This window comes from Alligator mississippiensis, chromosome 1, assembly GCF_030867095.1.
Source record: "Alligator mississippiensis isolate rAllMis1 chromosome 1, rAllMis1, whole genome shotgun sequence".
Taxonomy (NCBI): Eukaryota; Metazoa; Chordata; order Crocodylia; family Alligatoridae; genus Alligator; species Alligator mississippiensis.
The window spans coordinates 304,053,243-304,080,212 of record NC_081824.1 but is presented as its reverse complement, the minus strand read 5'-3'; the positions used below and the strand labels follow the sequence as shown (position 1 = coordinate 304,080,212).

At 41.4% G+C, this 26,970-nt stretch overlaps 1 protein-coding gene across 17 annotated transcripts in view; it reads right to left on the bottom strand.

Annotated features, from left to right (window-relative positions):
- Window positions 1–26,970, bottom strand: part of CASK (calcium/calmodulin dependent serine protein kinase) — a 419,258-nt gene that overhangs the window by 95,296 nt on the left and 296,992 nt on the right. For all 17 annotated transcript variants that reach the window (XM_019487242.2, XM_019487243.2, XM_019487245.2 and 14 more), the window contains one exon: window positions 14,343–14,464. In XM_019487242.2, coding sequence (XP_019342787.1) covers window positions 14,343–14,464 — 122 coding nt within the window. The remainder of the gene's footprint in view (window positions 1–14,342; window positions 14,465–26,970) is intronic.

The window sequence follows — 26,970 nt, the reverse complement described above, 5'->3', positions numbered from 1 at the left end:
TCCCCCTTTCTTTCTTGAGCACAAGGAAGTGAGAGGCAAAGTTGAAAACACTGACCTTGAAATAAACATGCTTGTAGTAAGTTGAATATAGGCAAATTAGTACATGTACCCATAGATTTAGTTCATCTAGAATTGATGCATTTTACCTTTTTTTGAAACTATTGCAAGTTTAGCCACTGGTATTCCATAAATATACACATAAGCAGCACATATGTACCTACTTATATGGAATGCAAACTCTGCATGATGTTAGACCAAAGCCAAAAGGCTCATGATTTACCATATAGTTCATTGGGCTGGGCCCCAGAAAAGCCAACAGTGTTTCAAGCCATGGAAACCCCATTTCTCAGCACAGTATGTATATATACTCCAGATACTCCCAACAAAGGATCTGTATACTAATTAGCCCACCACTCATGACTGGAACTGGGTGTTCTTGTTGCAAGTCCTGTGATCTTCCAAAAATTTATATGTAGGTAAGGTGTAGTGTAACTTGCTCCAGCTTTACCTCATGGTGGACAGGACCACACTAATCCTATGCGACAGGCTGAGAAAGGAGGTAACCAGAGGGATTCTAGGTGAACTGTTTGGGGCCCCAATTGATGATGTTTGCAAGACATTTAAGGATGGTGAAGAAACAGGAATAATAGGAAATGGGAAAGGCACAGTTCAGCCATGGGACTGAAGAGGAAGTTGAAGTTTATTGAACATAGTGGCTCACCATGACTACAATGGGCACTGCCATATATCTTATTTAGATGGGCTGTCAGCAGGTCCTACCATGCTCCAGTCTGGCCACCCTGCTCCTGCCCAGCAGCAGCAGCGCCTGTCTGCCTGGCACACCATGCCACAGTGTCACTGCCAGACTCTGCTCTAGGACTTTTGACTAATTGGCTGGGACCAGACTAGTATTGTTCAAGTTTGCCTGGGATATAGGGCCACCCTAAATATGAGCCATGAGTTTTACAGTCATGCTCAGTATTGGCTGCATTTAATCAACTTCATAGGTGGTTTCCATTACTGAGCATATGCTGCTTTTGGTAGCAGTTTAAAGATAGAAAATATTTAATGGGGTTTCCTTGTATGCGAATATAAGACAAGGGGCTCCTCTCCCCCTGCCATGCTGATTGGGGGAATGGGGGGTGGGTGGGGGACGGACGGACTTGTTTTGTATTCAAGTAAATACAGTATTTTTCTAAATAAGGGCCTTAATTCAAAGGGTGCCTGAAAGCAATGAGATGGCAGATTTGCTTCCAAAGATGTGACCAGCTGGTGACTACATTATAAAAGGCATGAGTGAACATAAGCACTAGGGAAGAGCCCCAAATTCTAGGTGGAGAAGGCTGTGAACACTCTTCTGTACCTCAGCACAAGAACCCCAAAGTTAACTGACCAATGAACTAAATACAAACTGATGGGCTAAGACCAAATGGGCCTCAACTCCAGTTCTGGTCAATTGGGGGAGGCCCCTACAGCCAGAACACCATCCCAGACAAAGACATTATGACTGAGAGTCTCACTCTGAAGCCGCCACATCACTTTGTGTGGCTAGGGGAAAGGGGAACCCAAATGCAGTGTATCCAGAATTCAAATCACACAGCAACTGGCTCCCAGTTGGGAGAGTTGAAGACCTGGTACCAACCAGCTGCCTGAAAAATTAGAGCTTGGATCAGCATAGGCACAAGCACTTTGCCACAGAGGATTAAACAGAAGCAATCTAAAAATATAAGCTTCAATCCTCTTTGACTAATTTATCTAGGACCTTATTTAGCTGTCATAAAGACTTGTGAACCAAGTGCAGACTAGCACACAATTTTAAGGGAAAAAACTCAGCAAGGGGGAACTGGAAATGTCATTTAACTTTTTTAGGTAGCTCCTGAGGTGTTCACGTTATTTCTGGATTGTTGCTAACTTTCACAATATTTGAAAGCCCTAACTCCTGGAATAATGAGATCTCAGTTTTCACCAAAAAGTTTCTAAGCTTCCAAGCTATGGGGAAAAACCTCAAAATGTGACTCAGTTTGCACAGAACCCAGAAGGAAAATTTAGAAAAAGAATGTGTAAAACTGAAAGACAGTATCATGACCTTTTGGGGACCAGCATGATCTTTGAAAAATTGGGGTGTATATAAATGGTTTAGATGGGAAAAAAAATCATGGTCTCAGCACTGAGGAGATATAATGGCAGTTCTAATTTTGCAAAGAGAAACATGCATGTAAAAGAGGCCACTGAAGTCAGTGGAACTCCATGTCAGTGAAAATGTCCCAATATATGGTTTTATATCTATCTATATCTATAGATAGCTATAGATACACACACACATACATATTTATATAATATCTGTATATACCTACATATGTTTATATATATATTTTTAATGAACCTAGCATTCTCAAACCCTACCTCACATCTAATGATGCTCACTCTCTCTCTCTCTCTACATGTATATACACACACATAAATATAGAGCATGCACATATACACACATTATATACAGACCACATTCATACATATATACAAACACACGTACACAAGCAGCTTGCACTAAGCTAGTTTTTAAGTCATTGACTAGATAGTAAGGTGATACACATTCGAGAAATGTCTAAAATATTGAGAGAAGCAACATGGATATATCTCATTATAGACAAGAGTAATATAATTGCTGTAAATGAGTTTATGTTTTGACTGAGAATTCTGCAGAGACGTTATTCTTGGGTAATAATGGATACATTGTACACAGTATTAGGAAAACAAAAAAATGGATTTTAACCAACAAAAATATTACTCTTATTTATCATTTGTATTGCTGTAGAGCTGAAAAGTAACAGTCATGGATCATGGTTCTAGATGCTGCAAAAGCACAAAACAAAAATGTTCCCTTGCCTAGGTAGCTTATAATGAAAATATCAGACAACAGCGACAGATGGATACAGGCAGAGGGGCACAAGGGAACACTGAGATTATACTGGTTTGCATAAAAAGCAGTGGCCCAAATATCTGGGAGAGCAGAAACTGAAATTCAAAGTGAAGAAAAAATGTTGACATGAAAATATTTGATTTTATTTAAAGACTATTATACTCTAATGTAAAAAAAAAATCCACATGGAATCCTCTGAGCCCCATCTCCAGACTCCTTTTTAATGCTCAGATGCTGCAATTAAAAATCATATTTTTGTGATCATTTAACCTGTCACCTGAAGGTGGAGTCTCAAGCGGTTTCCTCTACTGTCTTTCAACCCTCCTTCTAAACCAATTGAAAAAGTTTCTACCACCTTGTGAGAGACAGGCCTTTCTTTCTCTGGAGCTTCCTGACTCTTTTCCATTGGAAATAGAGGATAAAACTGCTTCCCAAACAGTAATATGCTATTCTGCCAGCAGGCTACTGTAAAAAACAACACACAAAAAACCCCTTTCTTTTTTATCTTTTCTTTCTTATTGGGACCTGACAAATTAAAGACTAAATTTAAAAATAAGTAAATAAGAATCTTAAAATTACAGACCCACCTGCCAAATGCTTGTGTTGTAAAATTAAGATGTTCCACAATGGGTTTTAGCAAAGGGTCAATTAATACAAGTGCCTGGTGCCTTATTAATAATATACAAAAGGAATGTTTCGATGTTCCACTAAAACATGACCTATTTATGACATTTAACACATTAAAAAAAATCAAAGTAGTGAGAACAAATACTGAATTAATTACCTTGAATTGCATGCAGTCATTATATGGAAAATAAGAGAGCCATTCCAATTCACATACAGAACACACAACATGAAATAAAAATGAATGAGAAAAGATTCAAGCATTTTATGGCAGGCTGACCAGAACATACCAGCTTCTCTATTCTGCATTATAAAAGATCCTTCACCAATTTACCAATAAGAAAGTCTTTCTGATCTTCTTTTCAATTCAAGAAGGGTATCTAAAAAAATCCTCTTTTTCTAAAAACAATAATCTGAACTGTACTTCTCATCAAAATGCACAATATAGTAAATGAATATTCTCTGCTCAGAAAACTGTTATTTCCCCTAAATAGGGTTAAGTTTTAAAGTATTTTCTAAAGCAGAAATACAGTAGAAAGCAGAGGTTCTGAAAACACTTTTGTAAAAGAGCATTTCCGTTATTAGTGCTAACATCAGGCTGTAGCTAGGGAAAACAACAGTAAAAGTTTTATCCAATTGTGTAAGAGGCCAAGCAAAAGTTCCAACAAAATTCTTGTTGGAAAAAGCTTTCTTAAACAATGACGACAAAAATTAAAGATATATTCGGGGAGCTCCATAAATGGGTATGTTCTTGTTTTCCTTTGAAATAATTAACAGCATAGAATAAGAGATACAGGATCAAGAACTTTTAAGGTCAGTGTGCCCTGCATATATGCATTATACAGATATGTCATAACTCTCTGAACAGAATAAACTGCCCACACAATTTACAGACAGAGCTACAATTAAAAGCACAAGAATACACATTACAGGACTATCCACTCTCTCACAAAGCAGTTGCTTTTTACGTGCTATACTAGCAAAAGGTATAAAACAGCACGTTTTGCAGAAGTTTATAGGAATTATTTTCTACTGCAGATATAACCATGAAAGTATGCTTACCTCTGAGTTGCAGATATGAAAATAATGTAACAAACTTCTCAGATGAATGGTTAAAATACTTCTGCCTAAAGCTAACTGGCTCAGGACAGACAGACACAGACAAAGCTAGCAGCATAGACTGGCCCCAAACACACAAAAGCTGATATTGTTCTCCTGCTGAGTGAAAATTTCACTTGTAAATTGAATGACATCTGTATTCAGAATCACCCACAGAAACTGTCCCCTGAGAGGTGACCAAACTGCTTGACTCAACAAGAGACAGATTTCACTTACAGCCTTCAGTACAGGCAGCTGTGTAACAGCAGCTCCTGATTTTACTTTTTTAGCAAATCCTGGCTCATTTCAGTTAGCACTATAGACAATACAGAGTTGATAAGATCTTTCCCTAGGCAAATCCCTCGTGTCCAACACACTCTTAAAAATAAATAATCATTATGGTAAATTTGTGTCACAATAATACAGAAAATAACCATGCATCAGTGTCTCCATTTCTAGATTCAGCATCAATATAGCTGATAGTGCACAATACCTTCCAACATCTCTCTCAAAACAGTGAGTAAAAAAAAAAAATCATCAACATTTTTCATAAAGTCTGTAAAAATATACCTGTGGGAATAAAAAGCTGTTTCACTACATTAAATTGGACTCTGCTTTTCCTTAAAATTATTGGTACATTTTACTTAACTTTATTAAGTTCATTATGACCTAAATTGGATATCAGAATGATTCAGTCCATAAAGCTTTATATAGGCATAAAAAAAGGAAAATCTGTTTGAGTCACATGCAGGAATGTGCTGCATGATTCATCATAATTCTGATCATCACATTTCCAAAAGAGGTGGGAAGGGATGTGCAATAAAATCGGCACAGTTCAATTTAAACCTGTTCTATTAAAAAAAGTACTTAAAACAACAATAAATAGTTTTCTAACATAGTGGCTTTAAGATAGGGGTGGGCAATTATTTGGGCCTGAGGGCCACATAGCGAGTTTTGATGAACCATCGCAGGCTGGGTCAGCACCTCCCTGTCCCTGCCCCCACAACAATGCAACAAAACACTCAATGGGGTTTTGGGCAGGAGGGGAGCAGCGTTCGGGAATGGGATGGGCAGGCGAGGTCAGAATCATGGGGCTGGGTCACAGGGCAGTGACAACTCGGGGCTAGGGCCCATGCATATTACAGGGGGGAGAGTGTGGTGTGTGGGGGGTTCATGCATGTGTATGGGTGCTCTGCCTGGATGCTAGGTCCCAGGAGCCAGCCACAGGTGAGGGGAGGGAAGGGGAGGCAGGGGCCACGTGAAGCAGAGCTCAGCCAGGCAGTGTGGCCCAAGGCTGTCCCCATGACACTTGCATTGGGGCTGAACCCTGCCTGGGGCAGCCCATGCCACGTTTCTGCCTGCACCCGCTGGCCCAGGCCTGGCCCTGGCCAGTGCATAGCATCTGGTGGGGCTGTTCCCAGTGCGGCTGCAGCTGTCCAGGTGCTGCTCTGCTCCCCTCACCTCCAGTGGCGGTTCCTCTTCCTGCCCCTGCTGTGCTGCTCTGGGAGGGTAGGTGGGCAGGTGTGGGGGGGAAGCTTCAATCGGGCAGCTCCTGCCCTAGCACGTGGGGCTCTGGCTCCAGCTCCCATCTATCTACCACCCGCTCTGTCTGCCTGGCACAATGAGCAGTCACCTGCGGCTGAAGTGGGTAGAAGGCAGCCAGGAGCTGGAGCCCTGCACCTGGGACAGGAGCTGCCCAGCTGAAGCTTCCCACCCTGCCTGCCCACCTGCCCTCCCACAGTAGCGCAGCAAGGACAGGAGCCACCACTGGAGGCGAGAGGAGCAGAGCAGGACTCAGCCAGCTGCAGCCGTACTAGAAACAGACCCATTGGAAGCTGTGTATGCTGGTTGGAGCCCGGGCCAGTGGGCGCTGGCGGGAGTGTGGTGTGGGCTGCCCCGATGGGAGTGAGTAGGGTTCAGTCCCATGTGTAGTGCTGTGAAGGCAGCCGTGGGCTGGATCCAGTCAGTTGGCAGGCCCAATCTGGCCTACGGGCTGTATTTTGCCCACCCCTGCTTTAAGAGGACCTTTTATAACTCATTTCTAACTATAAATATATTAGTACTTCTGTAATAAACTAATTTTTTTAAACATCAAAAAGTATTTGTTACTATTTATTGTCATTTTGTACAATTACAAACAACCACATATTAGATATTGTTCTAAAGGCCTGTTTCAGGAAGATGCATTGATAGGGACAGGCCCTACATGAGCAAAATATACTGAAGTAAAGTGTTAGCCACTTTTCTCTACAACCAAAACCTGTATTAAAATATGCATTTTGTTTTTCTTGTTTTCAATTGGTAATGCACCATCTCTGAGAAACAAGAGCTAAATTAAACATCTTCTAGCATGCATACAAGCAGAAAGGTCATTATGAAAAAAAAACTTACCCAAGAATAATTTTTCCTATAAACTCTAGGCAAAAATCTATCCACAAAAGCAATGTTGAAATCATTCTAGCACAGTTACACCACGACTGGGGTAGTACATGTCATTCATATGAATTTGAATTTGATCTTTTAGCTCACAGAGGATATAGCTGTGTTTGAGTTTTTCAGAAATTTACTTAGTAAGCAAAACAAGTTGAATGCTGCTCTCACAGTAGCTTATACCATACCAGCCCATAGCATTTGTTCATACCACAACATAACAATGCATAATTTAGATTCTGACCTTGTTAAAAACAACATACAAAAATGAAGAGAAAACTAGATTTGATAACGATGAACATGTTTTCTGAAGTGTCGGTAAAATATAAAGATTTTATTCTAGGAAAAATATAAACACAACCAACAGGCTACAGTCATAGAAAAAAATGTGCAATAACATGCATCCTACCATTTAGCAGGATTAGCCAGCACCTTAGTCTTTGACCAGTGTAAGGGGATGGCCTTCTCATTGTAGCAGGAAGAACATTTCATAATGCAACGTTTTAAATAGATCTACTTAAATTAATTCAAATCAGTGTAATGGCAGGAAACCCCCTTGGCTACTGACCTGAAGAGGTATCCTGCATATATTTGGCTTACTCTAATAACTGTTGAAGAAACTCCCATTTGATTTCTGATCTGTATTATTTGAGAAAGTAAAAAGAAAGGGATGACTTGCGTTCCTTTTGTACAGAGATCCTTCCTCTTTTGCCTTTAGAGAAGATTTAGCTTAGAAGTGAAGGAAGAGATTGCAGCAGAGGGAATGATACATCACATGCTTATTCTAAAAATAAGGACAACTCTTGAGAAAGAGTAGGAATACAAGAACAAATTTAACTTTCTCTGAGCAAGCTGGCACTTTATCAATGGTGAACAAACAAAATGCATAATCTAATTTGCTGAAATAAAAGCTTCTTAAAATAATCTGCTTTGTGCTATGTCAATATTTTTAAGCATATATTTTCTGACAGTTGGGTGTTTTACAGATTTTATTTTTCGTAACTCAAGTAAGCATGCCTTTGGAAAGATTTCAGATTTAAAGGGTCTTTTTCTCTCTCATTTAACATATTCTAGTAAAACATTAAACTGCTTTTCTCATTCATGCTGCTTTCTGTCTCATTAAAAGAATGACCAAGACTTTCAAAAGAATTGCTGAGACAAGATGTCTATGACCGCTTTATGTTCTTTCTTACATAAAAAGATCATCCACAGCACTGGTTAGACTGTTACTAGAACAACGTGCCCAGTTCTGGCAGTTGCACTTCCGAAAAAAGCACTGAAAAATTAAAACTATTTCAGAAATAGGAACAAGAATGATCCAAGGTCTGAAAACCTGCCATCCATTGAGACGCTAAAAAAACTAATTTTAGTTAATTTATCCAAGATAAGTTATCAGGTGACCTTATCATGGTTTCTAAATACCTACACACAGGCAAAATATTTCTGATAAAACAGAGATTGTTAATTTAGCACAAAAAGTCATAAATCTCTTCTACAGAGGTATTTATACCAGTCTTATTTCAACATGCAGCCTCCCTGTATTGCATTAAGCAATGTAAAAAGATTCAGTGTCCTGAAACTGTAACTAGATGAACTCAAACTAGAAACAAATTTAAATTCTTAAAAGTAAACCAGGGATCATTCCTTTCAACTGGAATGGTGGATTCTTCATTTAAAATTGTTTAAATCATGACTGGCTGTCTCCCTAAAAGATAATTTACAATTTAACCAGTAATTCTGTGCTTAATGAAGGCATTACCGAGTGAAAATTTTTTGCCCTGAACTATGCAGGTCAGCTTACATGAACAGAATGGCTCCTTTCTGGCCTTATGATAAATGAATCAATAAATTCAGTAGCCTCAGGATAAATAATTTTAGCCTCAGTGTCAAAAAACATATGAATGGCAGAATAACTAAAATATAAGACACAGCTTTAAAATAATTTGTCTGGAAAAAAAAAATCTACAGGCTAAATTAATTAGCTAGTGGTATAATTTATCTGCCCATAATGAGTTAGTATATATTAAAGCACTCACTAAAACTCATTTGTGATAGATAAATTAGAATCATCATTTATTCAGAGCCAGTGAAGTTATGCAATAAAACTCTAAGCTCATAACAAAGCTTGCTATACCTTTACAGGAGAAAGACTTTAAAATTGCAGGATATTCTACTGATGGTTTTACTATTATTCTGCTGTCTTACAATTTGCTGTTATTGCAAATACCTCCATCTGCGTGGGGCTACAATACAAAAGTCAATCCAACAGCAAAAAGATCAAAGGTTGGAGAAGGCATGTAATGGCAGCATAAAGAAAACTCTTCTCCATCTTGGCACTAGTGGGTGAAAATTCCTCTAGCATGAATTAGGCATATTTTGGTCCATGCACTAGCATGGGTGGATCTAGGATTATGGCAGTGGTGTGGCCATGATCTCTTGCTTTGATCCTGGATGCCAGTGACCTCTCTGATTAAGAGAGCTCAATGTTTGCTCCCCCGCCCCCCCCCAAATTAGCGACAGGAATGTGCAGTGGTGGAAATGCTGGTCGCTGGTGCTAGCCATACACTGCACATGCAGCACACAGCCAAAGGGGGGTGCAACGCTGAACCTCCCCTGGGCTCGCCCCGTATGCTGTCAGTTTAAAAAAGAAAAGATGTGGGCTGAATTCTAAGCTTAGTTACGCTTGTGAAGTCCTAGCATAAACAACTGGAAGTTAGTTTACTATTCTGTTGATGATTTATGAAGCAGTGCAACATCAGATCATTTTCCCATGGCTACACTTGGCCTCTGAAGTGCTGGTTAAAAAAAAAAAAGTTGTTACTAATTTTAAGTAATGGCTCAATCCTACAAAGCTTTTCGTCTCTATGAAGAATAATCTTTGATTGATGAAAAGTAGTCTGAGAACAGTTTGGCCTTCATAAAATTGGATGTCAAGTCCACAGCACACTCACAGCACTGTGGTGTCGCTTCACAGATTACAGGGACCGTGTCAGATTAATTTAGCCCACCAGTCTGGTGTTCTTTTGTTCAAAACGGAATGGTTGCAGTACAGCTCAGATTTATCTGCTACACTGCTGGATATTACTGCCAAGAAAGGCTTCCTGCCTTTGCCACCAAACGGTATGTAAACAGAGCAAACCTGTGCAAAAGTACAGGGAGTCAAGAATTTCTTACCTGTGGCACAATTAATGTTGCTGGACCTCTAGACATTCTCAAGTAAAAGAGCTGTGCCCACATGAATGTTTTGCCAACAGGATTCAGTAACAGAGCCACTCAATTCTTTCATTTCCTCAGCATAACAGCCAAGATAAAAGAGGACCTAGATATCTGAACTTTTTGCTCTAAGTATTAATAGGTCAGCATTTCAGTCATATGAAAGAAAGGGTGTCCTCAGATACACGAATTTTACTCGGATGCCTCCCTGGATGTAAGTTTTGTACTATTTGGCTAGTCATTAATGTGTTCCTAGGTGACTGGAATAAGAAAATCTACCCAAAAGCCCCTAATCTCCTGCAAGCATAATTCTCCCCAAGGGGAAAGGTTGAGAGAACAAGTTATAGTCATGTCATGTAAAGATACTTTCAGATACTAAAGTAATAAAGACAGTGTACATGGAACAGAATGCAAATGTTGCATTTCACAGGGTTTATTCCAAAACACCATAGTCCAGATCCAAAAACCACACAACATACAACGCTAGGTGGAATGTAATCACCTAGAATGCAACTGAGCATCCACAAACCCCTGCCTATTCATGTTAGATGCTTTTGCCATCGGTTATCTATTTATCCAATGATTATGTAATGTTGAATGAATAAACAGTGCTTGGAGTGAAGACTGGAACCCCAAACCCTCCCTATGAATGCCCTCATTACTTGAGTGCAGGCAGGCTCTCTCAGACCCTATGAATCTTCCTTTTGTGGCTGCAGAATGACGCAGCTTTAAAGGAAGGGTGAAGAATGTCTTCACTCAGACCAGGGATGTCCAACCTTTTTGAATGTGGGGCCGGATCACGAACTTTTTATCACCCAGTGGGCTGGCGAGCCATATTCAAAGATCTCACAGGAAGCAGTATCACATCAGGAAGTGATGTCATGTGACCTTTGACACCAATGAAGTTGCAGGAAGTGAAAATGAAATGGGCCTGGAAATGTGGTTTAAAATCCAAAATAAAAACAATATAAAAGCAACAATGAAATAATACCAAACACTTGACTAAAATAAACACTGTTGCATAATGAAATAAGTATAATGCAAATCGACAGATCAAATGTGGAAAAGATATCAGCCAGAGTAGAAACTAATCAAAGGTGGAGGGATGCGTCTTGGTGGGAGACACCTGTGTGGTACTTTGCAGCCTCCGCCGCTCACTGCCTTGCAAGGGGCAGGCGGGAGGGGAGGGAGGAGGGAGCAGGGGCTCCTCAGTGCATCTGAGAGGCTGCGAGAGAGATCTGCGGCTCAGTTGGGCACAGCTGCAGCCAGGCACGGAGCGGAGCGGGACAGGGAGAGCTGCTGCCACATGCGGGAGCCCCAGTCTGGGCTCCTCCTTGTCCTCCCGGCCACAGCCTCCCTGGGATGTGCGGGAAAGGCGCCCTCCGCTCTGCCGCTGCCCACCTCACTGCCCTGTTGGCCGCGTGTGCCCACGCCACCTCTCGTCCCCAGCAGCACACGAGAAGCGGCTCCCTCGAGACTCGGGGCCTCGCGCATGAGCAGGCAGGCTCAGAGCGCTGCAGTGCCTGGGGGGGAGACTGGCCGGGGGAGCAGGTGCCGCCTTGCTGCGGGGTGAGGCAGGGCAGGGCAGGGCAGGGCAGGGCAGCAGGGCTGGCTTGAAGCGGGTGGGTGAGGAGGCAGGTGCGGGCCAGCAGTGCCAGCAGCCGCTGCTTGGCCTCCCATATGGGGCAGCTCTGGCAGCGCAGGGCATGGGCACGTGTCAGGGCAGGGAGGTGGGGGCAGGAGCCTGGGTGCTCCCAGATGCGCATCCTCCCTGCCAGTGACCGGCGTGTCCTGGGCCCGTGAGTGGAGCCGCTCCTCCGCCACCCAGCGGCAAAGTTCTTACATGAAGGCTCTGTCCTGCATCTGCCCCAAGCCTGAGGCACTGGCTGCGGCCGCCCAGGCGGGCACCGGCTCCTCGGGGTGGGAGGGCGGGCGGGGCTGCTCAGCAGCCGCAGCCAGCACCGCCCCCGGCTGGGGAGGGGTCCAGCCGGGCCGTGCTGACGCAGTGCGTGTGGCAACCTTGTCCCTTCCCCAGCCCTTCAGCAGCCATTAGGAAGCTGCTGAGGGGCTGGGGGAGGGACAAGGGGTTTCCCGTCACAGTACCGTGGGCCACAGAAAATGCCTTGGTGGGCTGCATGGTGGCCTGTGGGCCATATGTTGGACAAGCCTGACCTAGACCAAGGCCATCCAATTTCTAAGTAGCTGGTAACTGCACCCCACATGGACTGTATTAGCAAGGGCAGCACACAGGGCAGGCTGCAACAGTGTGAGCTCAGGGCACCTTCCCACATTGTGTGCACAGGTTCCCCCCACTACTTTGCATTGTACATACTGCTCCCTTGCCACCTCACTGGCCGCAGGCTCCCCCAGAACTGCATGCTGTGCCATACCACACTGCCACCTGGGGTCAGTACAGGAAGTGGAGATCCTGGCTATTGCAGCAGCTGGAGTGATAGGGAGAGCAGCAGCTGGTGAGAGCCCTGAGGCTGCAGACTAACCCCCTGTGTTTCTTTGCGTTTTCTTCTCTGGCCAGTTTTCATTCTGTTGGGTAAATTACTTCAGAGAATGAGAATCTGACCCAAAACCAACCCACTGTCTTTATAATTAAATATTCATATATCCCAGAATCAAAACTGAGGAAGGCACATCTCTATTTATTTTGGGTTCCCATGTGTTGTTCGCATCGCTAACGTCATACACCATCTATCTATTTAGCTATTTAGTTGGTCTAATAAAAGATATCACATCTACCCAAAGAACCTTGCTACCTATGTCCTTAGACCAACATGGCTACAACCAACAACCATACACCATCTACGTGGATTTCAGGAATAGTTCTGACATTGAATGCCAGTGGAAGGAAATAAGCCTACAATGATGCTCAGTCTGCCTGTGGCAACCTAAGTAAGAGAAGTCTGGAGTTTAGCAGGTGGTTTTTAGTTCTACAGGGGGAAACAGATCTCAACTGACATCTCATTTGTGCTACCACAAATTTTTTTATAGCAGTACAAATAGTGAGCAAATAGATATCCCTACACTTTGTTGTGCCACATCAAAGGAAAAATTGCTTCACTGGGTGAAACATTTCCTGCTGTCCTGCCTTTAATGGGATGTGATATTCAGGGATAGTTCTAGGTGAGTTTACCCATTCACCCAAACTGCCTCTGGAGATCACACTGCCCCTTGTCCTGCACCATCAAGGTTGGGACAAGGGGTGACATGTTTTACTCAGTTAAATGGATTAGCTGTGCTGCAAAAATGTTGCACCACAGCTCATCTGCTTCAATTGGTGATGTCTATCTCTAGCTTTTGTAACTCTCACACATTCTGGACTTCACACAGGTCTGGGGGAACCAATCTCTATATACAAACTAGTGTTGCTCGAAAAGGGCACTTTAAGACTAAAACATTCGCACGAGCCTCTATGTCTTTGTACTAGGTTGCCAATACGTTCTGGCTTTCAAAAAACTGCAGTTTTCCTTTGAGTTTCAAGCCTCTCACCTGCCTTGCTTGTGTATGCTTCAAACAACAGACTCATCATAGTTTTTATGCAAAAAAAAGCTTTACTTCCTCATTGTAAGATTGGGACAAAATGATCTAAGAATACTTCATTTAAAATAGAGGAATTTAATCTATACCTTTTAGAATTTTCATAACATAGATCTTGCATAACAATAAACCACACATCAACAAAAGAAATAAGTCTATCCTGTTGAATTACAGTATTTTAGTAGATAGAGATAATTAGTTCAATGTGTAAATTTACAAGCCAAGACATTAATCACTTCCATGTGATTAAGTCTTGTGCAACGTCAGATTTCTAAAACCCTCTACACGCACCCATGGTAATTGTTATATTTTGATGTCATCATACTTGTCTGATGTTACATTTATCAGTTATTGCATTTATATATTTTCTTATTTATAACCAAACAAAAAGCAAGCAGTATGCAGAAAAGCAGTGAATATTGTACAGTGATTTAAAAATACATAATAAGCAGAAATATTTAGTTATTAATTATGAAAATATATTCAAATCATCTACTATAAAAGAACTTACATCTAGTAGAGTGTGCAGATGCTGATCCTGGAAAACACTGTGTAGAAAATCTAAGTCTTTTTCACTGCAATCTGTAAGCGCGTGAATTTCCTCCAGGCTGTCCAGCACCTGTGAGACTGCTCCTACAGGCACATAAACAGAAAAAGAAATCAATACAGCAAAGACTCATGGTAAACTAACCTTTGGAACAGGAAACTTTCACTTCATTTTGTACAACCGAATGAAACAGGAACTTTAAACAAGTCTCTACTATAGAACTTATTGAATGCGCTGTGGATTATTTAGCAATAGCTCAGTATATATCTTCATTTCTTCACAAACAACAGTTTAAGGGCACATTCCTGATTTTATCGTGTCTTTGGTATATTCTTTTCAATGGGATACCAATAAGGATTGATATTTTTTAAATTTAGAATGCTCACATAGGATCTGCTGCATCTAACCATCTATGTCTTATTTTTCTACCATTTGCTGCAAGTACCGGAAAATTTGACCCATTACTCAGCTGTTTGTTGGTAAGGGGAGAAGTAAGAAAGAGTAAGAGCACAGGAAATTGAATTGTAAACCAGGAAATGAAAAAATTGCTAAATGATCTCTGATTAACAAATTCTCAATCATAGGCATTTGCTTTATCATTCTATATTTTACTAAAACCTGCTCAATATATCCATTTATTCTGCTTCTCAGAGCTCTGTCATGAAAATATGAAATGGATATAGTGTCTGAATTTATAAAGGATATTACAATTTAATAAAGGGTTGTGCTTTTGGGGATATAAAGCTTTTATAACAAAGAGTTTGTATCATTTCTTCTCTCTCTAAAATGCTTCTGTAATCTCCTCTGCAATCTGAAATACCTGTACTAGTTAATTCTAGACAAAACCAAACCAACCCCCCACTCTTCTTCACTGACATGAAGCTCAATTACTTTACCTTTTCCTCTTACACATATCCAGGAAAAACTGGGATCGTTCAGATTAGACCATACAAAATCTACTATGTAAACATTTCTGAGCGCAGGGGACACAGTATAGGATAGCAAAGTTAGTGTAAAGTATCTCCTATCACATTAAATACAGTTTTACCCAAGATTTTCTTTCTAGTTTCTTTTATACCAGGGGTTGGCAACATTTTGACCAGAGTGCCAAAAACACCCCAGCCTCAATTTGCACTTTGACTTGGCATGCCGGACGCAAATGGTGGAGGAGCTGTGAAATGCCCAAGCAGACACTGGGGAAAGGGCTAAGGTTGCACAGCCCTGGCCCCTTCCCTGCCGTGGGCCCCAGGTTGCACGTGCAACTGCCACCACCACCACCACGGAGTCAGTGCTGGGGCTCCGGACCCCGGTGTAGCTGTTTGCAGCCTGCCTGCCGCCTGCTGCAGTTGCTCAGAGCCCGGGTTGGCTGTGGCAGGCAGCCAGGAGGCTGCAAACAGCTGTACTGGGCTCCAGAGCCTTGGGCCGGCTCTACAGTGGTGGTGGCTGCACCTTGGGGTGCACAGCCAGGAAGGGGCTGGGGACAGCAGGTGTACAGTCTGCCTGACACAGCGGAGGCATGCCTGCCTGACACAGCCAGCCCAGGCTCTGGGTAGCTGCTGCCTGCCACAGACCTGTACTGCTTGCAGCAGGGCTTATACTATAGCCTCCTGGCTACCTGCTGTGAGTAGCCCAGGCTATATGGTCGGTGGCAGCTGCCCAGAGCCCAGGCCGACTGTGGCATTCCGAGCAAAATGGCCTTGGTGTCATGCTATGGCACATGTGTTGGGGTGCTGACACCTGTTTTACATTCAAGGGAATAGTGTAAGGATTCATTTGAGACTGTTAACTATGTTTTTTACATTTTATTTTGTAGGGATCTTTAGGACCCTTCAAGATAAGTGCAAGATTTTACTTTTTAATATTTCCAGACTTGGTATATCAATAATTTCCTGATATCTGAAAGTTCCAGATTTGAGAATATTATTATTATATCAGAGAAAGTGAGAGTTAATGACATGAAGATGCTTGTACAAACTTATCTAAACCTTCCTGGTATGCAAATTTGGTAAGAATTCTCTGGAGAACAAAGATCTCTCAAAAGTTTAATTCTTGGTGCCAAGAGAAGCAAACTATTATGGAAACAAATCATACTCATTCCCTTTTGGCAAAACTAGAAAACTAAGGCTCATAAAATTACAAACAAATATGCTTATTTCAGGTTTCTCAGATCTCTAAATATTGGTTGAGAGTTGCATGAATTTTTGAAGGCTAGTGTTTTGATTTTATTTGCGTTGGTGCACCTATCTCTATTAAGAGTCAAATTCTCTTTCTCTGACATTTAGAAAGGACTGTATATATTTTGAAGGTGGTGTGGATGGACCCTTTATTTGTATTACAAACTTTGTTTAAGCAGTGGGAAAACAGGAACCTGTATCTCTCCAACAGTGCAGACTGACTGCTGAAAGGGCTGTTATTTTGATTTTTTTCAAAACTAATTTTACTCATTTTTATGGGCTTTTTGGAGACAGTTGAGATATTATTCCAGAGATAATGAATGGAAAGAAATATTTTTGTAGCAAAATTCACTGCGACAATGAGTTGAGGTGAGTTAATTTGTTTCTATTTAAAATTTTTTAAACTCTACTAGATGTATTATGCTGTTGAAAGATTAATTATTGGGGTACCTAGAACTCCTCTATAGGTCTATTAAATTGAAAAAAAAAATAGAATAAATACACAACTAACTCAAACACCTGAATCTTGTCTTCCAGTACACTTGCCAAAAATTGTATGGGTGAAGGAACTAGACTAATAGAGAATTTCAGGTCCCAATTTTTGTGGTACAGATTTACCCTCACCCCTTCTTTTTTGTTGTTGTTATGGCTCTGTTAATGACCACAAATCTACACTATTAACAGAGCTGTGAGGAAACATGAATTATATGCTGTGAAAACTACACAATTCCATTTTCTGAGGTGCCATGAGAAGTCGGATAGGATTTTATTTTCTTTTTTTCTCCTTCTTTTTGTGGGAGGGACACTTTTGCACCGCTGTTTCATAACTGCTAAAACCAGAAGATTTTGAAAATTCTCAGTCCCAGCTCTTTAGATTGAGAGGACGCAAACCTGGTTATTTGCTTCAGAACTGGGAGACGAAGAGTAGCAATGCCATTGGCAGCTTTCCAGGTGGAGTGTTGAGGAGCATGGGAAGATGAAAGTGTGAGCTGGAAGGAAACTAGGTAAGCCAGGGGTGTCCAACCTTTTTGAATGTGGGGCTCGATCATGAACTTTTTATCACCCAGTGGGCTGGCGAGTCATATTCAAAGACCTCACAGGAAGCGGTATTACCCCCCCCCCCAAAATGAAAGTACAGTGTCGCAGCACCTCGGGCCTCAGAAAACAGCTTGGAGGGTTGCATGGTGGCCCGCGGGCCACATGTTGGACAAGCCTGGTCTATGAATCCCGGGAAAAGTATGACACTATTTGTGGTCAGGGCTCCAATGGGCCGGACGCTGTGATAAACCCTTAAACATTGTTACCTGGTAAGCAGATAGGTTGGTCAACCTGCCTAGCCTCTGTCAAAAGTCAGTGTTTCAATTCCGTGAACTTGGTAGTTTCTGATAGAAAAATGTTCTGTTTCAACCACTTCCAACTGTCCTATGACCAAACATAGCAGAGAACCTGAAAGGCAGCATTCTTCTCTTGCTATGTATTGGTCTATCAAAGCACTTAAGCACAGGCTAAAGTGATTTGGCAGGATCGGAGCCTAGATGGCCAAGAAGTTCTGATGTGATGGTGCAGGCGCTGATACTCAAGGCACTTGGAGAACGGGGCCCCAAGCAATGCATATCCTGCAAGTCTGCAGAGTATCCCACTGCTATTTGAAACTGATGAGGCACCTCACTGTATCCAATACCATCCCATGGTACATTGGGACATCTCCATTGAGCATATCACACACCATTGCCAGTATAAAGACCACTGGCTGAGATTAACTGACAGAATTGAGACCAAGGAGATGGACTGAATCCCCACCCCCTGTCTCACACACTGTATCTCTGTAAGGCCCGTTAATGCCTTGAATATTATCCACCCCAGCAATTGTATGCTACATACTAACACCAACATCTAGGAGTGTTTTGCGAACACAGAACTCTGTACCAATGTGATTATCATGCACAGGTCCTAGTTTTCTTCTCTCAAAAGCATCATCTTAAACTTTTTACCTTGAGCTAATGTACGCTATATGAATAACTGCATGTCTTAGACTTGCTACAATGTGCGGGGTCCGATTTTGACTTCCAACTCTACAAAATCCTGTAAAATAACAATAATTTTAAACATTTTCTAATAAAAAAATTAAATCTAGTATCTATGAAAGTTTATGATTTTAACTGCTGAAGAATGGTCAAAACTTCCATGTGATTCTTTTTGATACTGTAGTCACATCTTCATAAACACACATGCCTCATGTATGGGGGAAAATATATAAATTATTGTTGGAGCCTTGTATATGCCTTGCTCCTCCTTGTGCTCCCATGTAAAAGAATGAAGATTGGGTTGAGAACCTGTTCAATTCCTCTGCATTTTAAACCCTGTACTATTGAGGACTATGAAAAGTGGGAGAGAGGGAGGATTATGGGATCTGCACTTAGTACAAAATCTCAAAGGACTATAGTCACTGTATGGAAAGCAGCACTTTCTTCTTTGGGTATGTGTCAGCATGGATTCCACTATCGATTACTGGAAAGCAGTATCCCCCTTTGGATGATGAGAATGAGGAGTGCCAGGTGCAGTCAAATGATTGGAGTCTCTCTCTCCTCTAAGCCTGGCATCAAATTTAGATACCATGTCAAAAATGCAATGTATAACAGAAGTCTGTGAGCTGCGCCACACGGTTGCTGTACAAATCAGATACTAGTGCACTTGTGAAGAAGGCTGAAGATGTTACACATGCCATGAGATTCAGAGAGATATTTATCGCTAAAAAAAAAAAGAGTCAGTGGAGATATCTCATGAGATCACCTTGATATTTCTTTGTGATGAGATAGCTTGGCTTTTCAGGTGCTAGATACATCCACAAAGACAGTTTAGATTAAAACAGTCCTGTTCTGGACACAGGCTCTAGAAATACACAAGGGATGTACCTGCTTCTTTTCTAGTACTGAGTATGGCTTTGGGAAGAAGGTTGGTGATTAAGGTAAAACTCAGGTATCTGAAATTTCAGAACCACCTTCTTCCTGTATGAGTGTGTAGGAATGTATGAACTTAACTGCTTGGAGCTTGCAGACATTCCATGATGGCAGCCTGCCTGGAAGCTCCATGAGCTTTAGGAAGATGCTGAGATTTCATGATGGAAATGGCTCTCTATCAGGTGGTTAAACATGCAGGTGGTCTTTAAGGAATCTTAGTAACATCAGATGACAGAAAACAGTGATGTGAAGATACTTAAGTAAGATGGACTACAGATGCAGATGATGCAATATATAGTTTAGAATCTGTGGTAGCAGGCCAGTGGTTCCCAACTTTCTTAGACTCAAGGCACCCCTCAGAAAATGTCAGCTTTTAGCTGTTGCTCTTTTTTTTTTTTTTACTAGAGAAAAATTATAGGGCAATTCTTCTGTTGCAAAGAACTCAGAAAGACCTCAACAGGTCAGAATGTTTCTGACGTTATGGATTCGTATTTGAAATCTCTAGGTTTATCTTGTGAATGAGAGGTAGGTGTCTGTACACCTTACACTGAAAATATTGCATAACACTCCAGGGCACTCTTAAAATGATCTTGTGGCATAGTGGTTGAGAATCATGGTACTACACCCTCAGCTGGATTCAGATCATTTTAGGCTATCAATATATACAAAAAAACCCATTTATATTAGTGGGAAAAGGTCTTCCTAGCAGATGGTTTCTTCTGTTTGAGGATTTTTGAACCAGTCAAGAATAACATTTTTTAGAGGTACTCCACCAAAGTCCAGGATATTAGGGGCTATAAGCTACAGGTGTGGGGGCAACATCTGGTCATGGTTCTGGGCTATCATGTTTGAGAATACTGAGGGATGGCTATAAGGGATAAATGGACATGTGAAAGAAGTCTGACAGCCAAAATTGTTTCAGCCAATAAGAAGCTATGAATAAGATCTTATCCTGTCTGGGTTTGGATATTATTTTGGGTACTAATGATTCTAGTTCTGGCACTCTAGTATCATCAATTTTATTTAAAAATAATCTCCCTGCCCTCCCTAAACTCAGACCTTTTGAAGCATTCACTGAGACAGTATCCTTATATTAATCTCCAACACTCTGATCCTACAAAAAGAAAGTACAAGGGCAGAACCTGCACAGGTACAAAGGCTTGCCAGTGGGGCTGTGAAGGACTGGGATATAAAATCTTTTTATGACTGGAACACTGCTTGAAAATTTCTCATGAAAATATAGACTTCTACATTTTGGACTCCTGTCTTTACTGTTCCTTCAAACTTCCATTTACTAGTTTTACTATATACAGTACCATATTTACAGGAATCTAAGATGGCCCTCCAATGATTAGATTCTATATATCGAAAACGTATATATATTTCAAATTTTCCAGGTATAAAATCTAATTATTTGGGAGTTGCCTTAATTCCCTCCCCCCCACACTGCTACAGCAGGGAAAGCAGTGGCTGGGGGGAGGGGGTCAGGAGGCCCCCTTGCTCTCTGCCCCGCCACATCTTCCTGCTCAAGCCTTCCTGCTCCCTGCCAGCTGCACCACCCATTCCCAGCTCCCCAGTTTCTGTCCCTTCCCTCTCACTCACTATCTCTGCCTCTTTCCCCTCACTCTCCTGGGTCTCTATCCCTTCCCCCTGCCTCCCCACAGTCTCTGCCTCCCCCACCCTGCCTTACTATCAGATGCTGCTCCGGCTATGTTGCCTGCTGGGTCACAGAACGTGTAAGCACAGCCCTTGGCAGGCCATGGAGCAGAGGCGGCACTGCTGACTGGCTGGGCAGAGGTTATTCTGTGCTTGGGAGGGAATCCAACCTGAGACAAAGCCAAGCTGCACAGGGCAAGTGGAAGGGGGCAGGAGGTTGCTTTGGGTCTGACTCTGGCCCTGACTCAGGCTCAGGGCCAGATTCAGAGCCGCAGCACCCACTTGTCCCTGCCTCCTTCCACTTTGTGCGTTAATCTAAATCAAGGGGCTTTTTTCCTCATGCTGACTGGGGGAAGAAATCTCATTTTAGATTCAAGTAAATACAGTATTTACCTGGGTTGCAACTGTTCGTTATTATTAGCAATACATCCAAATTTGAAATAACAAGAGGCTATCTGACACCATTTATTCTTATTCAAATTGTTCACTTATCTACAAATATAAGGAGTATCAAAAGCCGATATATGCACTATCCCACTGGCAATCCTTATTATTAGTTTTTTTTCTTTCCAAAAGCACCTTCTGTTTCCTTTGCTAAAATTCTGCAAAATTTCTATTTCTATTTTCATTTTTTCCAGCTCTACTTAATTATATGGTGTATTTTGTCCTTTACCCTACTTGGATAGATAAAAGAACATCAAAGCTATTATCATCACTGATTTCATTCATAATTCTTGTGTGTATTTCTTGTATTAACCTGAAAACAACTAGGGTTAAATCACTCCCATGAGAGTTTCTCCTGGAAGAATGAATGTCTGTATGTGTTTGCTTCTGAGAGAAGCCACACCACATTCCTCCAGCATCCCAGGTGCTTTGCTCCTATCCCAACCAGCGAGGTAGTGTCTTGTTTGTTCGACTCTGCTACTCCAACCATGCAGGGAGCAAAACATGTCCCCTTCACAATCCTACGTTGTGCTGCAGAGAGACACAGGCTGACTGATCAGTCTGGGTCAGCCAATCTGGGTTGCCCTGTGCACTGCTGCTATTCTTTCTCTGGGTAGATTGAGAGACCATGCTGAGATGTGAACACAGGGCCCCCTGGCTGCACTGAGTTAGCCCTGAAGGATTTCTGCTCTTCAGGGGCTCAGCATTCAAATGTCTGTTTTATCTTTAGGTAAGTTTTTCTATCAGGAGAACAAATCTACGGTAATTCTCCCAGATCATTTGTGCGTGTGTCCACAGCTTTTATTCCAGCCATGCAGTGAGTCCAATAAAAAAAAAAATCACCATAACAAAATCCTTGCCCCTTCCATGTATGTATTCCAACAAATCCTTTAATTACTCAGTAATACAACAGAAATACAGTGCTACAAATACTGCATCTGTTAATCTAGAGTTACAGATAAACATGAAATTTAAGTATAGAGCAAGGCCCACATCCTAGATCTCTAAATGCAGTCTCAAAGTGTTGGGACTAGACAAAACTTATTGTGCAGAGCAGTGAATAAATCCACTACTTTTTCTTTTGCTGTACCCAATATCAACCAGTGGCTATTTCAGACTTAATGATATTGTAACCAAATCCTTTTCTTCAGCTTTAATTGTATACATTACACTGCACATGGCTTATACCTATAAGACTGGAACTATATCCACCTATGCCTAGAAAAGCTGCTTGACAATTTGTATTAGAAACCAAGCTAGTAATATCTCTTCAAACAGTTGTCTCACTTGGGTTTCATTTGGTTTACTTTCTAATCAGTACTGGGTACTTAAATCCTCCAAGATCAGTGTTCTGGTACATTACGGGTCTGGCATATGGCAATCTCTTTCGTCTAAGAATAATATCAAGAAAATGTAGATAGAAGGTGCTGTAGGGACTGTGAAGAGCTCATGAAAAAAGTTAGATTCCTGTCACCTACTTCTCCAACTGGCTTTATACCTCCTTCTTTATTACATCAAACATAAGCTGCTTGTCTTCATTTTCAAATCCCTTCAGCCTAAACCTCACGTTACTGCACCTTTATCAGCTTTAAAAGATCAGTTCTCACCTCCAACCAATGTATGGTGTGCCCACAGTCCACTTTTTAGACTTTCAAAATAGCACCTGTGTATGCTCTTCTACGCTGTTTCCTCTTACTTGAGAGAAGCTCTCTGTGAACAAGCATCTGCAAAAAAATCTGGTAATAGCTACGCTGCTGATGTGCTATGCCACAGCGACCACAGTTTTACTGAGTCCTGATACTTTTGTCCTCTTGTATCTAGTTATCTCTTATCCTTAGACTGTAAGGTCTTTGGGTAATGGTAGATCTTTTTGCTTACCTAGTGTAAATGAATTTTGCTTATGAGTAAAAAGCCTGTGGCAGAACACTTCACCCCCTCCCCCACCCGGACACTCCATCACTGACCACAGGATTGATTTTCTCAGGCAAAAAACCCCCAAAAATTAAAACCAATTTGAACAGGAAATTGCAAGATAAGAATCATCCACAAACTGAACTGTGTTAAATATAGTTTAAACAGGGACTATGGATTCCTGTCTCTACCTGGATTACCTCTTGTGACCCACTTTGTTCCTATGGGTTCACTGCTCGTTTGCTTTTCTCCCCTAGCACTGCTCCCTCCCCCTCCATCTCTTTCTCCTCCCTCCTTCGTCTTTTGTATTCTAATTCCTTTCTCTGTCTCGCACTCTGCTTTCTGTGCGTCCTTTCACAGCATCTGATGAAGTGAACTTCAGTTCATGGAAATCTGGAGTATATTTATTTTAGTTAGTCTATACAGCTGCATACCTATCCTGTTTTCTAACTTCAGACTGCTAGCTATCTCTTGATAACTACAAAGGTACTGTAATACAACAATAATAATCCATTAAAGAACCTTCAGTCTAACCATACAAACAAAAACCACTCGATTCACTATGACTCTGAATGAGAAAGATGGGTGGAAGCAGGCTTCCTGTATCATCTCACAAAGCCTTCAAGTCAGGGAAGAACTATTTTCTGTAACTTAACTTTGAAATTCACTACTGTGCCATTGAGAGCTGGGTCAAATAAACAGATCTCTTTCTCACTGCAAGCTATGGGGATTTCTAGCTACAGTGGACTGCATGAAATTTCAGACCCTTTTATATCCTGAAGTCAAACATTCTTATTTAAAGCTTTGGACAGTTATGAATTACCCTCCAATAGGCAATAAAAGCTGTTGTAGGAGGTATTACCAAATCAATAAAACTGCAGCCCTTTGATACATGCTAATAAAATGTGTGCTTAGCAACACATTCCCTGGCACATGTCCTTTGCAATAATTAAGTCAGGGAACAAGTCTAGAAGAAAAAAGACCCTGGTACATTTATATTAAAGTAGCAGTGATAAAATCTAACTAATGTAAATCTGAAACGTTCACATTTTCATAACTATATAATGTTCCTTTAAGGTTCCTGAACCAAAATCAAGCACTTAGACTGTTTCTTTTTATGATGATTAGCACTGTATACAAATCCAGAAGCCTTGATCTGGATCAGAGCCTCACTATATACTTTTCTAAACAGATGAGAAACTATGGTTCTGTGCCAAAGAATTTACCATCCAATATACTTACTGTCTAATCAAAGTTAACCATTAAATGTAATTCAGCAATCTGCAACAAATTCAGTCTGCGCACAATTAACTTAGTTCCTACTTCCTATTTTACTTGTTACCTGTCTTCCTCTGTGCCAGCCCTGAAGCAAAATTAAAAAAAAAATTGGCCTTTGAAACACTGTTTACTGGAACTTCAGAAAGTAGGATTTATATACATTTTACTCAAATAGTTCCTGATGAAGTATGAGGCTAACAGCTGAAACAGGGAAAGCAAAAATATATGAACAGTGAAGAGAGAATATAAGGAGAATTGAGTGAAGTCACTGATATTTCTGTGCATACAGATGAGTGAGTAAAACGAGCGGCACTGCTCAGGAAAAGTGACTGTCTAAAAGCAGCACTGTGTGATGTTATTGCTCTCTGATTCCATAATAAATGTGCTTTACGAAACAAAACACCCCCTCCCTCCCCCCTGCAAACAACCAAACACTGATCAGCTCCACAATATGGAATATGACAGTTACTAATGGCAGAATATCCATTGCTTAAGACCTGAACAAAATATTTTATTTTAAACCATCTTCTTAGCAACATCTGTACAAACTCATCCACCCCAGAGTAGCTGTTTGTGAAAGGCAAGTTGGCTGATGACCTCTTCCCCTACCAATGAGGGGCAATATTAGCCACCTACCGGGTGCAACTACCTTACAACAGCTGCATACCTGTCCATTTCTGATCCTGGTGTAACTTCTATTGATGTACAAATGAAGTGACTTCCATTATTCTCTCCATGCCTAGATCTGTGGTTTTCAAATGGGTGTATGTGTACCCTCAGGGGTATGCAGCACTTTGCCAAGGGGTATACGCCTAAATGTTAATAATGGTGGTGAAGCTTCTGACTGGTCAACACACACCAACTAATGGTACTACTGTGAGTTGATGCTGGTGTTGACATACCCCCTAAGGAATGAATATGTGGAGAGTACGGGGGTATGAGCATCAATATTTTGCAAGTATGTGGTAAAAGGTTCAAAAGCCATTACCTTAGATTATTTCAGAGTCTCTCTTGTTTCTTCTGAGGGAAGATATCCCTAACAACTCAACTGCTGCATATCAAATAATACAATCCATCTGGATGCCTCTTACCCATGCTAGCTTTGTGGGTTAACAGGATAAGAAAAAAGCATAACTCTACCATTTTCATTAAAGGCGGAAGATGGACTGACAAATGCTGACACAAACTCCCGCATTCACTTGTGCTGCTGCATCCTTTCAGACTGAGAGAAAGCAAAGGTGAACAGGTTGGTTTCTACCGCAGTTTTCTTCACAACTCCCTTTCTCCTCTCCTTCAGTGTACCCCGGTTCTCAAAAGCTCAAATTAAAATCAGAGGCAACAGCTTACTACATCTGCAAACGCTTGTGATGGGCAGGTGCAGATTTTTGGTAGCTCTGGAATGAAGTAGTGGGTACAAGTTTAACACATACATAGTTATGCAGAAGAAAATGCTGAGAAAGGGAGAAGGAAACAGGCACAGTTAGGAAAAGCAATGAGGGAAAGACAGGAAAAAATTGAGAGTAAAAACAGAAGAGATTGGGTACATACAAACCAGAAGTGAAGGGATTAAAGAAATGGATATAGAAACATGAGAAAAGGAAGGAAGCAATGGAAAGAAACAATAAACTGAGGCTCAATTTAAATGGTATATTTATGTATCTATCTATACTTTCAAAGTACATCTCTGGCTTTCTTCTTCTTCACAAACCCATGCTGGACTGTTACAGGAAGCCTTTCTCCTCCTTTTTGTGCCTTTTTCTTTAATCTGCCCCTGGATATGGCTTACCTAGAATGGCTGAAGATGCAGACAGAGTAGATTTGCTGAACAAGAAGGTGCCATTCTATGTACTCACTTTTCAGAGGAGACCCACAATTAAACAAGAAGCACAGCTGCACCTGACAAAAGCCCTCCCCAATTCATTCCTGCCAGTCTACCTCATATGAAGGCACACAACTTTCTTCTTCCTGCAACCACAAATGAACCTCCTCTTGGTGGCTAAAAAGCAGTCTAAACTTGTTGGAGGAAAGACCACTCCTACACTTCCTGCCTGCTGAGAGAGGGCTCACTATTAATGTTCTCACTGAAAACATATGGTGGGGAAAAGGTGTCAGATTGTTCTCCTCCTTCCCTTTGCTGGGTAAGAGTGGGTGTCTAGAAACTCTAGTTTCCAT